We start from the raw sequence: 15547 nt of genomic DNA on the forward strand, positions 1-15547 counted from the left end.
TGTTTCGAGAACAGCATTAAATTGTGCCGATCAGAAAGGCAGGTTGTGAGTTGAAATCTCCAGATTGCTCTGATTTTTATATTCCAGCATTCCCCAGTGCCTTCCTCTGCTATATCTTTAAATTTATGTATAATCTACATGTACGTAAAAGTGCCCAAATCTCAGTGAATTTTCGCAGAATAAACCAGCACCCAATGAAGCATTGCCGACACCCCGAAGGCCTCTGATGTCTGAAGTCCCACCTCCACGCCACCCGCCATGCCTAACAGCATAGGTCAGCTGAGCCCGTTTTTGTACAAGAGTATACCACAGTGTGCTTACCCGTCCTATTGGCCCTAGGCATGTGCACCTATGTATTTAAAGAACCAAATTATCCCTGGAACTGAAAGGTGGCCAGCTCAATGCCCAGTTTCTGGTCAAGGCATATACTCAGGTTTCAGGTTCCATCCCCAATCGAGGTGTGTACAGGAAGCAGCCGATCCATGTTTCTCTCTCTCTCTCTCTCTCTCTCTCTCAATAACAATAAAAATAAAAAAATATTTAAAAAGAAAATGATGCCCGGGCCTGTGTGGCTCCATTGGGTGGAGCAGTGTCCCATAAACTGAAAGGTTGTGGGTTCAATTCCCAGTCAGAGCACACACCTAGGTTGCCTGTTGCCAGTTTGCAACTGGCTGGGATGCCTATGGTAGGCAACCGGTCAATATTTCTCCCTCACATACCTCTCTCTCTCTTTCAAAAAAAAATCAGTAAACATTATTAAAATTAATTAATAAAGTACCGAAATAGTATTATTGTGCCTGCATACCATCCCTTCTGTACCTTAAAACATCTGAATCAAAATTGTTTCTATCCTGCAGCACACCCAAAGGGTTATTTGTTGCATTAAACTTGGCCTGAACAGAAGTTCAGGAAGGCTTGTCTTGCTGTTGTTTTCATTCCCATTTGGGGCGATTCGGTGTGTTTGAGCATTCCCCTGTGTTCATTTTCTGTCGGTCTCACGGGCCACACCAAGCCGGGTCCCATTCCGAAAGTTCTCAGTGGAGGCACCTTAGACTCGGGGATGGAGGAGGGAGAAGTGGAGAGACAGAACCAGCAGGAGGGTGTGGTCGAGAAAGGGGGAGAGAGAGGCTAGATGGGCCCCACCTGGAATCCTAGGCGCCCTCCGGCCAGGGCTAATTTCTTTTTCTATTCGGACTTGACCCCTCCTTGCCAGGATAATGGGCTTGAGCCTGGACCTTCTTGCCCAACATCCTCCCTGCTGTCTCTCAGAAGCCAGCAAAAAATTAAAGCGGGGCTTGGGGCATTACCGGAAATCAATACCAAATGAAAGTGGTATCATTTCACTTCAGCGTTTCAATCAGTAAGTGCAAATTAGGTAATGAAAGTAAAGGCCAGCTCCTGGTAAGTCGAACTAGAAAAACTCTAAATATTTCAATAAAATCGCTTTCATGGAGTCTCATATTTCCTGTAGCATTGGAAATGACACAAATGTTCTGTCTTTGAAAATGTGTCCCAAGTAGTTGAATACCAAAGCTGGTGGGACAAGTACTAGTAAATGCAGTTTGTTTGGAACAGCGCCGCCTTGTGGCAAAGTTTATTTAACACTTTCCTGTATTGTAATGTCTGTGGTCTGGTGGGTTAGTTAGCTCTATTGGGGAAAATAGTCTTGAATTATTCAAAAGGTTCATTTATTGACTATCTCCCAGAACACCCCTCTCGCATGCAATTGGACAGAAGTGTATCGTGCTCGTCACTTTCCTCATGACCAGAGAAGGGCTGGGTTCCAAATGTAATCAAATCCACTTTACTGCTTCTGCTAAATTCACCAAAATATCCACCTTTTACAACTATCCACCTCTCACGTATGACCTGTAGCCAGCTACCTATCTAAGACATAGAAAGCACAGGCCTCGTTCAACCCCTTTACTGGCCCTGGGCAAGTTACTTCACCTCTGTGGGCCTCAGTTTTCTCATCTGTAAAATGGTGAGAATAAACCACCGCCTTAAGATACTGCATGTAAGTCCTCTGTGCTGTCTCTGGCACATAGTACACACCTTAATTAAAAAATACTTTAGCCTTTAGCCGGTTTGGCTCAGTGGATAGAGCGTCAGCCTGCAGACCAAAGAGTCCTGGGTTCGATCCTGGTCAAGGGCATGTACCTCGGTTGCAGGCTCCTCCCTGGCCCAGCCCTGGTTGGGGCTTGTGCAGGAGGCAACCAGTTGATGTGTTTCTCTCACATCTATGTTTCTCTCTGTCTTTCCCTCTCTCTTCTACTTTCCCTAAAAATCAATGGAAAAATATCCTGGGACGAGGATTAACAACAACAACAAAAAAACCTTAGCTCTAGTCAGGTAGCTCATTTGGTTCGAGCGTCATTCCAGTATGTCAAAGTTGCAGGTTCAAGCCCCAGTCAGGACACATAATGAAAAATAAATAATAATACTTTATTGCTAAAAAATGCTAAGCATCATGAGCCTGTCGGTAAAATGACCCTGATAAACTTGCTCAAAAAAAAAAAACACAACAGGCAGTATTGAAGTGAATAAAGTACGGTGTGCCTCTACCTCTAATCTCCTGTAATCTGATTATCACAGCAGCCTCCCCACCCACACACACCCAGGAAAAAATCAACCAGCAAAACATCTCTAGTTCCTACACACCTTCATCTCTTCTAAAACACCTGCTCACCCCTCACCATCTTGTCAGGAAAACTCCTTCCACTTGGGGTGTGTAGAGAATAATAAATGGCCCCGTGCTGGGGGTTCGGTCTGTTTCTGGCTATGGTAGGGGGACTGCTTCCGTGGAGTAACTTAGCAAATACTCTCAAAGGCAGGAGGTCATGCGGAGATAATGCTGGACTTCCACCCGTCCCAGCAGCAAGTATTACGAGTGCCCCGCCCTGCACGAAGCCCAGGAGATACACAGATAACATAAATCCCTGCCTCGGGGAGCTCACCTTGGCCAATGGAGGCAGTGCTAGTGCCAGGAGGAAACTGAGGCCAAAGACGAGAGCTGGAAAGGCCCGGGGGTAGGGGACACGTGAGTCCTCAGGTGTGGCTTATCCAAAATAAAAGTGTCACCAGGTTCAAAACAGCAGGAGCACCTGCTGACAGTAGGCGCCTTAGAAGTTTCCAGAAGGAAAAGCAAGTCTGTGGCTGCCATCACGAACAGAAGGGGGAGAAGCCTTTAGGTCTCTGCTTAGAAACTGGCCTGGCCACCCGCCCATGACTGCCCCAGCCTGTCCCCTCGGGTGGGATCAGAATGGCAGCTCCGTGAGGGGAGGAATCGGAACTTGGCTCCTGGAGGCAGGTCCCACAACAGCAGGCGCCTAGCACGCAGGACAAGTTCAATGATATTGCTGAGTAAACAAAACCAATGAGATTCTTTGGAAGTCATTTGATTTTCAAGAGAAACGTGTGCTCTTTCCTCAAGGAAAAATGAAGCAGCCATTGTCAGCTGTGCTAACGTGAGGTGGGCAGGGACTAGGTATGACCGGAACAAACACCTATCCTTGCAAAAAGAAGCAATGGAAGGATAAATCAAAAACTAACTTTTGGGCCCAGCCGGTGTTGCTCAGTGGTTGAGCATCTACCCAGGAACCAAGAAGTCGCAGTTTGATTCCCGGTCAGGACACATGCCGGGTTTTGGGCTCCATCCCCAGTAGGGACTATGCAGGAGGCAGCCGATCCATGATTCTCTTTCATTCAGGTTTCTCTCTCTCCCTTCCTCTCTCACTAAAAGCAATAAAAACATTTTTTTAAATGGTTACTTTATAGAAGAAAGGAAACAGGGTGAGGGGATGGAGAGCTAGACATCCCTGAACACGCCTGGTTTTAGAGTTTGACTGTGAAAGCATGTTTTACGTAGCAAGATTATATTGAAAAAGGAGGGGGAGGTAAAGCAGTGTCTAAAGATGGAAAGCAATGAATCTGACCTTGCCATACCTCCCAGGTCATTTCACTCTCTACCACGACTGTCCCCTAGAGGGACCCCCTGAGCAGACCTGTGAGCACTGGAGACTCGATAACACTGGCCCCACCCCAGGCCCCTGATTCAGCAGGCCTGGGCCGAGCTGATAACCTGCACGCCTACCCAATTCCCATGGTGATGATTTGCCAGTCTGGGGCCACAGTTGAGAACCATTGCTATAAACAAGTAAAACTATATAAAAAAAATTTTTTTTGAAAACTTCATTTATGTAATCATGTTATCAATAATAACGGCATCAGGATTTGTTACATATAAAGGGTGTCCCAAAATTCACGCAAGATTTGAATTTTGCGTGAGCATTAACAACAAAAAATAAAAGCCTAATTTTACTTGGTTTATTGAATCAGATTCTAGTATCTGTTGCCCTTTGATTTCAATCCCTTCAATTGGATAAGCATTACCAAGTACCAATGATGGCCCAGGAGCAGGGACAATGAAGACCCATGAAGACCACGGCTTTGCGTATGTGCCAGCAAAGCCGTGGAGGCCATTTACCCGATGTGCTATTCCATATATAACCCTATACTGTGTACTTTATGAATCAATAAAAAATTTACAATTTTTAATTATAAACCTGTGTTTCCTATCAAAATTACTTCTTGCGTGAATTTTGGGGCACCCTTTAGTAAGGTAAAGTAGGTTATCATGTCATCAGAAACCCAGGGTTTCAGAAAAACAAAATAAGAAATCAAGATGTGTCTCTTCCATTGACATTTCTGTCTCTCCCTCCCCTAAAAAATCAAGGGGAAAATATTCTCAGCTGAGGATTAACAACAAAAAAGCATCATCTTAAAGAGGTATTTTCCTTCCATAATAAATGTTATTTGAGAGAGAGAGGGAGAGAAACATCCATGAGAAACAGACTGGCCGCCTCCTGCACACCCTCTCCTGGGGGATCAAGCCTGCAGCCCAGTGACCTCCGGTGTATGGGGATGACGCCCAACCAACCGAGCAAAACCAGCAGAGCTGAGGTGTTTTGTGAAAGAAAATACATTGTTTCAGCTCCGGAGCTGAAGCAACCCGACGATGCACCCCTTCTCCCCAGATGACTGTTCGCAATCACCATTTCCCATCGATGGAGCCCAGGGTCCGTGGAAAATGTCTCCAGGTCTGCATCTCAAGTGTTCAGGATGAACCCAAAAAGTCTCATAGCAAAAAGCTAAGAGGCCTTCAGACCGTTGTCTCAAACTCAAACACAGAGCCACCTTAGAGGAGCCTGTTGGCCAGAGACAGGAGACTGAGCGTCCAAAGTCCATCCGGCAGTCGTGTCTGGAAGATGCTGGTTGGTCCCCAATCTGGTGACTCCTTTACATTTAAGCTGTCAGGGGAACCAAACCACAGTGAGGTCTTCACAGGAGTCCAACTCACAAATGCGTAAGGAATGACAGACTTTATTACAAAATCACCTTGTGTGACATTCCCAACGTTCAAGGGTTGCTAAAACCCAGAGGAGGAAGGTTGATGGGAAATTCGATACAGGTTGCTCACTGGGACTTCTGAACCCACCAGCCCAACTTACCACTACAGGTTGGAAAGCCCCATGCTATATGTGTCCAGTAGTGACGCCACAGAAGTCCATAGCCCCTCCCCCCCAATCTGAGCTCCAGTCTACCTTAAACCTCTAGCTGAAGTGACCAGTTCATAGGATACAGAGGCTGGAGAAACAGGTTAGAGGAAACCACACACAAGTATGCAAGAAACCCAAACAAGAATGCGTAGGACCAAGGACCCAGTTTCTTAGATGAAATGTCGCCCAGGGGGGTCAGACCAGCTAAACTTTTGTTGGGACCCTGAGTGAACCTCCGAGCTGTGAGATGGCAGCCGGCTCAAGGAACCTTGGCCATTCAGCCACGTGATCATAAAAAGCGCTGTTTTAGGGATGAAATTAAATCAGTCTGAGATTTGCTTTAGAAAGCTGGGGGGAGAGGGACGGAGGCGCAGAAAGACACAAAATGTTGCTCAGGATGAGGGTAGTCATTATACTAATCTCGCTACTATCGTGTCTGTTTAAAATTGTTTATAAATAGTTAAATGAAACAAAATCGGAAACCGAACACAATAAAGACCAGAAACCAAGACTGCAAAACACCAAATCTATATTTACATCCACATATAATAACATAACTTTAAGCTGAAATATATCATAAATAAAACAAGTAACATCTACTGTTTGACAACTTATGTATCAACAATTAAAATAAATCAAACTGGAATGAAATAAATACATAAACAAAAATCCAACAGATTGTACCTCTATTATATGTACTGTTGTCCCAAAGGAAAAAAACATACAAAACCAGTAGTATCCCAATAGTTAATACTGATGGACAAAAATAATAACAACAACATATTTTGGAATACAAGGGCTGTGAAAAAGGAAAAAAAAACTGGTATTTTTATACTTTTAGAAATGTGGTTAGGAAGGAGAAATAGGAAAACCCCCATAATTTCAGCATAACACGAACTGACTTGTTTTCACATAGATTTGGTGATTTTTTTTAAATAAAGATTTAAGTTTCAGCCCTCTACTATGATGTATCCCCTTTAAGATTTACACTTATAGTCAGAGCAAGCTTTCTGTAACACTCATCAGATTAGCAATGATCAAGTCAATCATCTTCGCAAATGTGTTAATCTTCAAAAATAGGCTATAAAAGTGCAAAACTATGGAAACAAAAATCTAGATTATGTACATATGGCTCAGCTTGTGAACAGGAAAAGGGGTTAATAGTGTACGCTTTCCTGATACGAAGCACTTCGCTGCAAGGCCAGCAGACTGATCTCAGGCCGGTCTCCCTGTCTGTCACACGGGAGTTAAGACTTCTCGTTCATGTTGCATAATGAAAACAAAAAAAACAAAAAAAAAATCAAGATTCTTTTAGGACTTTACCCTTAAGACAAGAAACATTAACAGTGCAAAATTATTTTTCAAACAGTTTTCTGAGTAAAATGTTAAACCCAGGGGCTGCTGGAGAACTCAGCTACAAACTGCAAATTAAGGGGCGGGAATTTAAAACATCCAGTCGCCAACTGGTGGCTCTTTTCTCTTTAAAACCCAAATTGCATGTGTACTGAGAAAACGCTGTTACTTTAAAATCAAAAATGGGAAGACAACTGAAGTCTAGAAGCAGGCCACTTCTTCCCCGGTTACCAGAAGGCTCAGGCCAGAAGTTCTTATTCAGAACCAACGTGTCTGAATATGCCCACTGTTGACCCCAATGCAGACGCACTTACTTCCAATACAAACCTAAAAATTTCCCCCAAACTTTAATTTCCTTGAAAATTGCTTCCAATATCTGTATCATGTATAATTTAGCGTTTTCATTTTTTATCTACTAATTTAAGCAAACACCTAAAAAAACTGAATTTGCCAACAAAAATGATTCATTTGAGAGGAGACTAATTTGAGTAGCTCCACATACACTTTGGTGCGTGTGCGGGCAGCTGGCTGCTCGGAGAGGAAGCGCTGCCCGCAGACACCCACTCCCCAGAGGGGACCGTGGAGCTGCTCCTCCTCGGCGACACCGTGACATTTGTGATAACAGGGCACCAAATCGGAGTAGCTGACCTCGACATATGCAGCAATATTCACAGAGGGTCAATACTTCCATTAACAAATTTTAAGACAACAGACTGCGGACAATTTAACATAATACAAATCATCAAAAATTTTAAAACGTACATCTTAAATGAAAGAGCACAAATAGCAGGATCTGCTCAGAGTGAGGAGCTACATGAGGAAAAGGATGCACAGGGTACTGAAACAAGCAGGTACAACTTATATATGTACAGATTTTACCTGAGGTGCAAGCATTATATACTTTCTCCCCACCCACCCCCAGCGCAAATGATTCTTTTCAGCAGCGCTCAAGTATGCAAAAACTCTGCTTATTTGGTCAATTCTAAAAAAAAAATATTATTCAGGGACAAAATAGAGATTTCCCGTCTCCATTTGTATACAACTCAACTGTTCCAACTATAGTTTTTATTGCTATTTGGTACAAAAGTTAACAGAACCACTTTGCAGCACGTAGTGTTCCTTGCGCGTATGTACAGTACAGTCACAGCTTATTTCAGTAGCTTTCACCGCTCACTTTCTCGAAGGATGAACTGACTCAACTGCATGGAGCACACATCCATCAAGACCTAAGGGAAACAAAGGTGTAAAGAGTGACTGCGATAAAACGGAGGCGGGTTTAAAAAACAACCCTAAGTGCACCAAACCAACAGAACCACCAGAGCTCGAGCCCTGCGTGTGCGCTGGAGCCTGAACTCTGCAGTGGAAGTAGCGGGAGACAGACAAATAGATAGATAAAGCCACACAACTTCCATGGTCATTGGTATTTATTTCACTGATTCGGCGGAGAGGAATGAACCAAGACTCAGAATTCACATCAGTGAATTCAGTCTGCAAAGCCAGTTGCCACTCCAACAAACTCTGCAATTTTCTACTGTTTGAGAGGAAAATGTATGGACAGACCAGGAGTCATTAACAAAACAAGTGACTCAGAGTAACCTCCGTCCACAAGAAGGCACATAAAAAGTTTGTAACATTATCTGTTCAACATCTACCTAGTTATCAATGACAGTCCCGGCTATGGGCTAGGCCAGCCGTGGGCAAACTACGGCCTGCGGGCCGGATCCGGCCCGTTTGAAATGAATAAAATAAAAAAAAAAAAAAAAAAAAAAAAAAAAAAAAAAAAAAAAAAAAAAAAAAAGACCGTACCCTTTTATGTAATGATGTTTACTTTGAATTTATATTAGTTCACACAAACACTCCATCCATGCTTTTGTTCCGGCCCTCCGGTCCAGTTTAAGAACCCATTGTGGCCCTCGAGTCAAAAAGTTTGCCCACCCCTGGGCTAGGCACTGGACAAAGGACTCTCCTCTGGCGCTCAGCTAGTGGTGGGAGTTAGACATCTAGGTGAGACGGGCAGAAAAGGGCATGAACCACACTGGCAGAGGCAACACACCTGGGGAAGCAGCCTGGCTCTCTGCAAACATTTGCAGAAATGGTATGTGAGCTGGTCCTGAAGTATCAGAAAGGTTGTTTGACAAGAGGGTGCAGGTCCTTGGCCACTGTGGCTCGGTTGGTTGAACATCCTCCCATGTGCCGAAAGGATACCAGTTTGATTCCCTATCAGGACACATGCCCCAATTGCAGGATCAGTCCCAGTTGGTTGGGGTGTATACTGGAGGTAACCGATTGATGTTTCTTTCTCACATCAATGTTTCTCCCTCTCCTCCTCTCTATCTTCCCTCCTCCCTCCTTTTCTCCCCCCACTCTCCCTTCCTCTCTCTAAAAGTCTGGAGGATGCAGAAAAAGGCCAGTGCTGGACAGACAGGACAGTCAGCCTGTACTGTTACTGATGGGCTGTAGTGCACAGTGCAAGTAATCTGTCAGTAATAATCTGTTCCACTCACAACTACCCAACTCTGCAGCCACAGACAATATCATGGCCTGGTGCCAATAAACTGTACTGACAAAAACAAGCAGAGAGCAGTCTGCTGATGCCTGACCTACCGCCACCTGCTGGAAGAAGGATGAAATAAAACCATGTTTATAAAACATTCAATGCCTACCTACCACAAAGTAACTGCTTACTAACTTTCAGTTGCTATCTTACTGTTTCTCTCCTGAGCACTCTAAGTTTTAATAAAACACCTAAAAAAAATTTTAAACGAAAATGAAAAGCAATTTTACTTTCTATTATACTGGCAAAGCTAGATGGCTTATTTTCAATTAAACAAAATCAATACATTATATATATGCTCACCTTTCTTCCCCAAAATAGGAAATCAAGTTTTCTTGTCATTTGGCCGATAATGTGCATTCCCAATAAAATTCTCATAGTTTCTCTTTTGAAGCATGCTGCTAGATAAGTGTTGATAAGACACAGGCCTTTTTCCTGTTTGAAAAAAAAAGTGTAAAAGGGCATTTAGAATTCAGTTTAAGCCATTAGGTAAGTTGTGGGTGGGCTGTCAGAGGTCAATTTTCTAAATTCCTAACTGATAATGTGATCGGAGCACACCAGTCCGTTGCCACCAGTCCGTTGCGTCTTTAAGAGCCAGGAGGACATGTGTTACCACAGGATCTTAGGTCACTAAAGCTAAATCCTCAAAGTCCTGGCTGTTGTAGAAAGAACTAAAAAGCCAGAAGAAAAAAGGCAGCATAAGATACTTTAAAGCTAAATCCATCAAGAACCAAAACTGTGGAAGAGAAAACCACTCATTTAAAAAAGGACTCTACTTGCAACATGTATCTTCTCATCAAGTAAAGACAAAGTTTTGACTCATGTCTGCTTTAAGTGTAAGGGGGGAAAATGGGCACATTTAATCAAAAGGCAACAAAAATTAATATTTCATCGCAACTTTTAAAATCATTGCAGTGTGGAAAGCAATTGTTTTTTAATTAGCGATCAATTCACATCAAGCTACCCCTGATGGGTACTATCACCATACACAATCCATAATCTGACATTAATAAGCACTGAGCTTACATTCTGCAGGAGGGTTAGCGGGACAGGCCCAGGACACTCTCATCTACCCTTTCACAGGCAGACACCCCCGCGAAGCACTGCCAAAAGGAAGCCGAGGCTTTGAACACACTCCCATGGGGAGAGCACCAGTTATCTACAAGCTAACAACTGACATAAATGAGGAAGTACTGGCACTTTTGAAATTCTCTTAGTATTTCCCAAGGACTAAGTAGGCAATATAATTCTATTAGTCCTGACATCAAAACTGCTCAAAAGATTGTTTAAGAGCAGTTCGCACAGGGTCTGCTCCTGACAGGTCAAGGTCGTCAGGTAGCATTTACTCCCTACCCCTGGCCTCCCTTGTGGGGGCACGTGAGCGCTGCAGGCAATATAAGTTCTCCAAGATGCGTGCTCCACTCTAAAGGAGCTGACAGCCTAGGAGGGGTGGTAAGATGTGGGCAGAAGTTCCCCAAGTCTCAAATCCCAGGGTAGGTTGGGCGTGAGTGCTGGGCACACCACATCTGTGGGAGGAAAAGACCTGATGGGGGAGGTGACCAGGGCCAAAAGGCACCTGAGATTTCAGAGCAGGAGAGGGTCAGGTCAGGGTTCCTCAACAGCCTTTCTGATGATCACCCCCACAAGGCAGAAAGATTAAATCAGCAAGAGAAAGTCAATACTCAGGAATAAGACCATACCCTGGAGGGCTGAGCTTTGGGGACCACAAACCATTGCCAAACCTAGGAACACCCCACTGTCAGACACCTCCCCCCCACTCTGTCCCCGGGAGGAACCCCCACAAGAATGCACAGCTGAACTTGGCTGGGCAGTACCTTCCAGCGCCGCGCCAGCCGCAGAGCCCGCAGGGGTGCATGTGTAGAGCGCCCCGGGCCCGCTGTAGGGCGTGTGTAAGGTCAGCACATTGGCGGAGTCGATTTCGCCTGATGCCAGGAACCGCGGCTTGGCGGGCAGCACCTTCGGCGGCGGGAACGCGTACTCCGGGGGCAGCAGCCTTGTGGCTCCGCGGCCCACCGTGTACTTGGGCAGGTCAAGGACCCTTCGGTAGTGGGGCCCAGGCTGCTCCGCATCCAGGACCACAGGCCCGGCTTTCGGCCGCTTGGGAAGCGGCTCTCCGAGCTCCGGGCTGGCAACACCTGCGCTGCGGCCACAGAAGTAGTCTCTTCCCGCGGGCGCCCACAGGCCGTCGTGCTTGGCCGAGAAGTCAGCCGAGCCATTGATGGTGCTGCTGCTCGAGGGCTGGGACACGGAGACCACCGGGGCTTTGAACTTCGTCTCTGGCCTTTTGGTCTTCTCCGGGGCAGGAGAAACTCCGCTTTTAGAAAACATCTCCGAGGGCTGCTGCCTGGCGGCTGAAGCCCCCTGCACCCCGATGCTGGGCTGTGGCCTGTGCGACTTCAGGTTACTGGGGGCTAAAGTGCTAGAGTCAGTCCCTGAGGCCAGAGGGGCCTTGCCTGGCCCTGCGGGACCCGGCTTCCCCTTCTCGGACGGCAGGGTCTTGGACTGGGCTGGGAATGCGGGCTTGGGCTTGGGCTTGGGCTTGGGGAAACTGGACAAGGGAGGCACGTCTTTTCCCAGTAGAGCTGGTGGACAGCCAGTGCGTCTGTTTCTAAGCCAAGACTTGTTTCTACAGTTTTTGTGACCGTCGGGATTGTATTTATGCTCCAGTCTCTGATGCATCATTAAAACTTCTGGATAAAAGGTCTTGAAAGTACAAAATGGGCAGGTGATACTTGGGATTAAACTCTTGCTCAAAGAAATTGCTGGGCAACTGTGAAGTGCCCCGAGGGATAAATTTAAAGGTTTCTCTTGACAGTCCATGCTGGGCTTCACTCTGCTGTCTGCTGCCACCTCTGCCTTCTCTTTGAGGCCAACCTCGGCCTTGTGGGCGGCAGTGGCGTCTGGGTGAGGATGAGGCGGAGCAGCCACTTCTGCTCTGTGAGCGAGGTTGATAGCCTGAGCTTCGGGCGCTGGTCTCTTCTTTAACACGTCCAAATAAGCAGGGGCTGGGTGTCTGCCGAGCTGATCAGCACTACCTTCAGTTGCATTTTTATTGAAATCCTGAGTATCTTTGTGTACTGGCAAGAGGACAGCGCTGCCCAGAACATTCTGAAAGGCAGGGGCCATCCCCTTAGGTTGCTTGGCAGGTGGGCTGCCTTTCACATCTTTGGCACCATCGAAAAATCTTTTCAAATTTTTGGTTTGCGCACTGTCGGCGATGAGTAGTACATCTTCCGTTTCCTGGTTTTTCCCTTCGCTCTTGACCTCAGCGGCCACATCGACCTGCTTATCTTTGTGGTGTCTCTCCAAGTGATACCGTAGAGAGGTCTTCTGGGCTGCAGCATAGTCACAAAATTCACATTTGTATGGTTTTTCACCTAAAACAAGAAACACTACCATATTACAGAAGTTTATGAAAAAATCAAAAGAGATCTTTATCACACAGAATACAGGGCTCTTTCCTTTTCCCTCTCCATCTACTAATCTTCATATCCAGGGGTCCTCATGAGGTGTTTCTTTATCACGCTTACTATACTGAGTATTTGAACATGTGAATACGTCTTAATTTTTAAAATAAAATAGCAACATTTTATACTTCTCTAACCTTCATAATAGCCCTATGGAAGTGAATATTATTATCCCATCTCTACAGCTCAGAAAACAGGGGCTCAGAACAGGTCAATCATTTGACCAAAGTTGCAGAGCTAGTGAGAGGAAAAGATGAAATTCAAGTGCAGGCAGCTTCCTACCCACTGTTACAATTGCTTCTATAATCTAAAGAAAAAACTGTAAAATATATTCCCGTTTCATTCTACACTATAAAAATAGAAAGAAGCTGTGACCTTAAAATACATTAAAGGCCTTGGCTGGGTAGCTCATTGGTTAGAGCATTGTCCTGATAACTTTGCCAACGTTTCAAGTTTCGATCCCCAGAAAGGGCACATACAAGAATCAACCAATGTCAATAGGAAGGTGATTGCCAGAGGGAAGGGAATGGGGAGGTAGAAGGTAAAGGGGGAATAGTGGTGATGGAAGGAGACTTGACTTGGGATGTTAAATATATATACAATATACAGACGATGTGTTGTAGAATTGTATACCTGAAACCTATAATTTTATTAACCAATGTCACCCCAACAAGTTCAATTTAAAAGTAAAAGAATGCATAAATAAGTGAAGTAACAAATCAATGTTTCTCTAAAAGCAATCAATAAATAAAATTTTTTAAAAACACATGAAAGAGGTTTGAAAATGAGAGAATATGGTAATCAGAAACTAAACAGGAAACTAATTTCAAAATAGGAACTATAGTTCAAGTTACAATGATACTGAAAGTATTAACATGACAGCTGCAACTTGCATGCTACGTTTATTCTTAAACTAGTCCAAGGACCTACCAGATTATCTGAACAGCAACAAAAATCAGACACAAAGCACATTGTAATTCTTTTGATTAATACATCCTTTAAGGAAATCTAAAAAGTTCCTTACCTGTATGCGTTCTGAGATGAATATTGAGGTAATAATTTGAACGGAAAAACTTTCCACAGTAACTACATTCTCTTGAGGATGTCAGATGCTTTATTTTGCCTCCATCATCATTTTTATCTGAAAGCAGAAACAAAAATACGTAAAAAGACAGCTCAAGTACATCAATACGGCAAGTTGACTGAAATTGTCTTGATAGAAACATTTTTCAAAAAGCATACAATAACTTTTTTTTTTTTTAAATATATTTTATTGATTTTTCACAGAGAGGAAGGGAGAGAGATAGAGAGTTAGAAACATCGATGAGAGAGAAACATCGATCAGCTGCCTCCCGCACATCCCTCACTGGGGATATGCCCGCAACCCAGGTACATGCCCTTGACCGGAATCGAACCTGGGACCTTTCAGTCCGCAGGCCGACGCTCTATCCACTGAGCCAAACCGGTTTCGGCCATACAATAACTTTTATATTAGTGTTGGGTAAACCAAAAAGGCTAAAAACACACCAAATGTTTTGAGGTTGTCTGCGGTTTTATATCAAGCACGTGTTTAGTTTTTTTGTTTGTTTAGGGTAGGTTTTTGGACTGCAGCAGTTTACTGTTAAAGACTGAGTTTTCTGCCCAGCTGACGTGACTCAGTGATTGAGCATCGACCTAGGAACCAGGAGGTCACAGTTCAATTCCTGGTCGGGGCACGTGCCCAGGTTGCAAACTCAATCCCCAGTGTGAGGCGTGCAGGAAGCAGCCGATCAATTATTCTCTCTCATCACTGATGTTTCTCTCTCTCTCCCTCTCCCTTCTTCTCTGAAATCAATAAAAATATATTTTTAAAAAAAGACTGACTTTTCCATTTGCTAATCAGGGAAAGATCATTGACAGCCAGATGCGCAGGCAGCCCTCTCCACGTGGCAGAGTGAGCAGGATCGAACCAGCTGGAGCCGGACCTACACAAACGGCTGGAACAACCAGCTTCTTCAGAGCAAGTCTAATTTAGAAAACAGCCAATATAAATCACCAATTTTCCCAACCACCAGGGAAAATAGACTTTTATCTTAAGATTGGGCAAGTTACCACTAGAGGGTAGCAATCACAACTTAATCTTCACAGAAAATAAAAGGTTTGGCATCAGCAACCACCTAGGAAAGTTTGTCAACACTTAGCAACGTTCTGGAAAGCAGATTGTATTGTCCACAGCACACACATGACCACAATCTAGCTGACAAGTCAAACCTGTCCTCAATTACAATGCGTTAAACTTTACACTTCAATCTGGACAGGATGATCAGGACAGTGTATCTTACAGGCAACAGAGCAAAGGTCAACTGGGGACACATAATTAAAGGATCGTTAAATATCACGCCAGCCCTCCAAAAGACAATTATTATGTGCTGCAGTAAAAATACCCGCTCCCCCAGAAATGAGTGGTTAAGTTTTAGCTCAATGTCCTCTTATTGTAGAGCTCATCTTACGAACATTACAATATGATGAGTGGGACAACTATTAAAATTTAGCATAAGTAGCCTCGTCATTTTGCCTTAAAAAACTTATTTCCAGCTAAAAGGCTTCTCTCTCCC

At 44.4% G+C, this 15547-nt stretch overlaps 1 protein-coding gene across 7 annotated transcripts in view; it reads right to left on the minus strand.

The window, feature by feature from the left end:
* Positions 1-6070: 6070 nt before the first annotated feature.
* Positions 6071-15547, minus strand: part of ZNF217 (zinc finger protein 217) — a 40572-nt gene continuing 31095 nt past the window's right edge. For all 7 annotated transcript variants that reach the window (XM_036321937.1, XM_036321934.1, XM_036321938.1 and 4 more), the window contains 4 exons: positions 13978-14094; positions 11301-12863; positions 9769-9900; positions 6071-8137 (listed from right to left, as the gene is read on the minus strand). In XM_036321937.1, coding sequence (XP_036177830.1) covers positions 9791-9900; positions 11301-12863; positions 13978-14094 — 1790 coding nt within the window. In that variant the 3' untranslated portion in view covers positions 6071-8137; positions 9769-9790. The remainder of the gene's footprint in view (positions 8138-9768; positions 9901-11300; positions 12864-13977; positions 14095-15547) is intronic.

This window comes from Myotis myotis, unplaced genomic scaffold, assembly GCF_014108235.1.
Source record: "Myotis myotis isolate mMyoMyo1 unplaced genomic scaffold, mMyoMyo1.p scaffold_m19_p_9, whole genome shotgun sequence".
NCBI classification, from domain to species: domain Eukaryota; kingdom Metazoa; phylum Chordata; class Mammalia; order Chiroptera; family Vespertilionidae; genus Myotis; species Myotis myotis.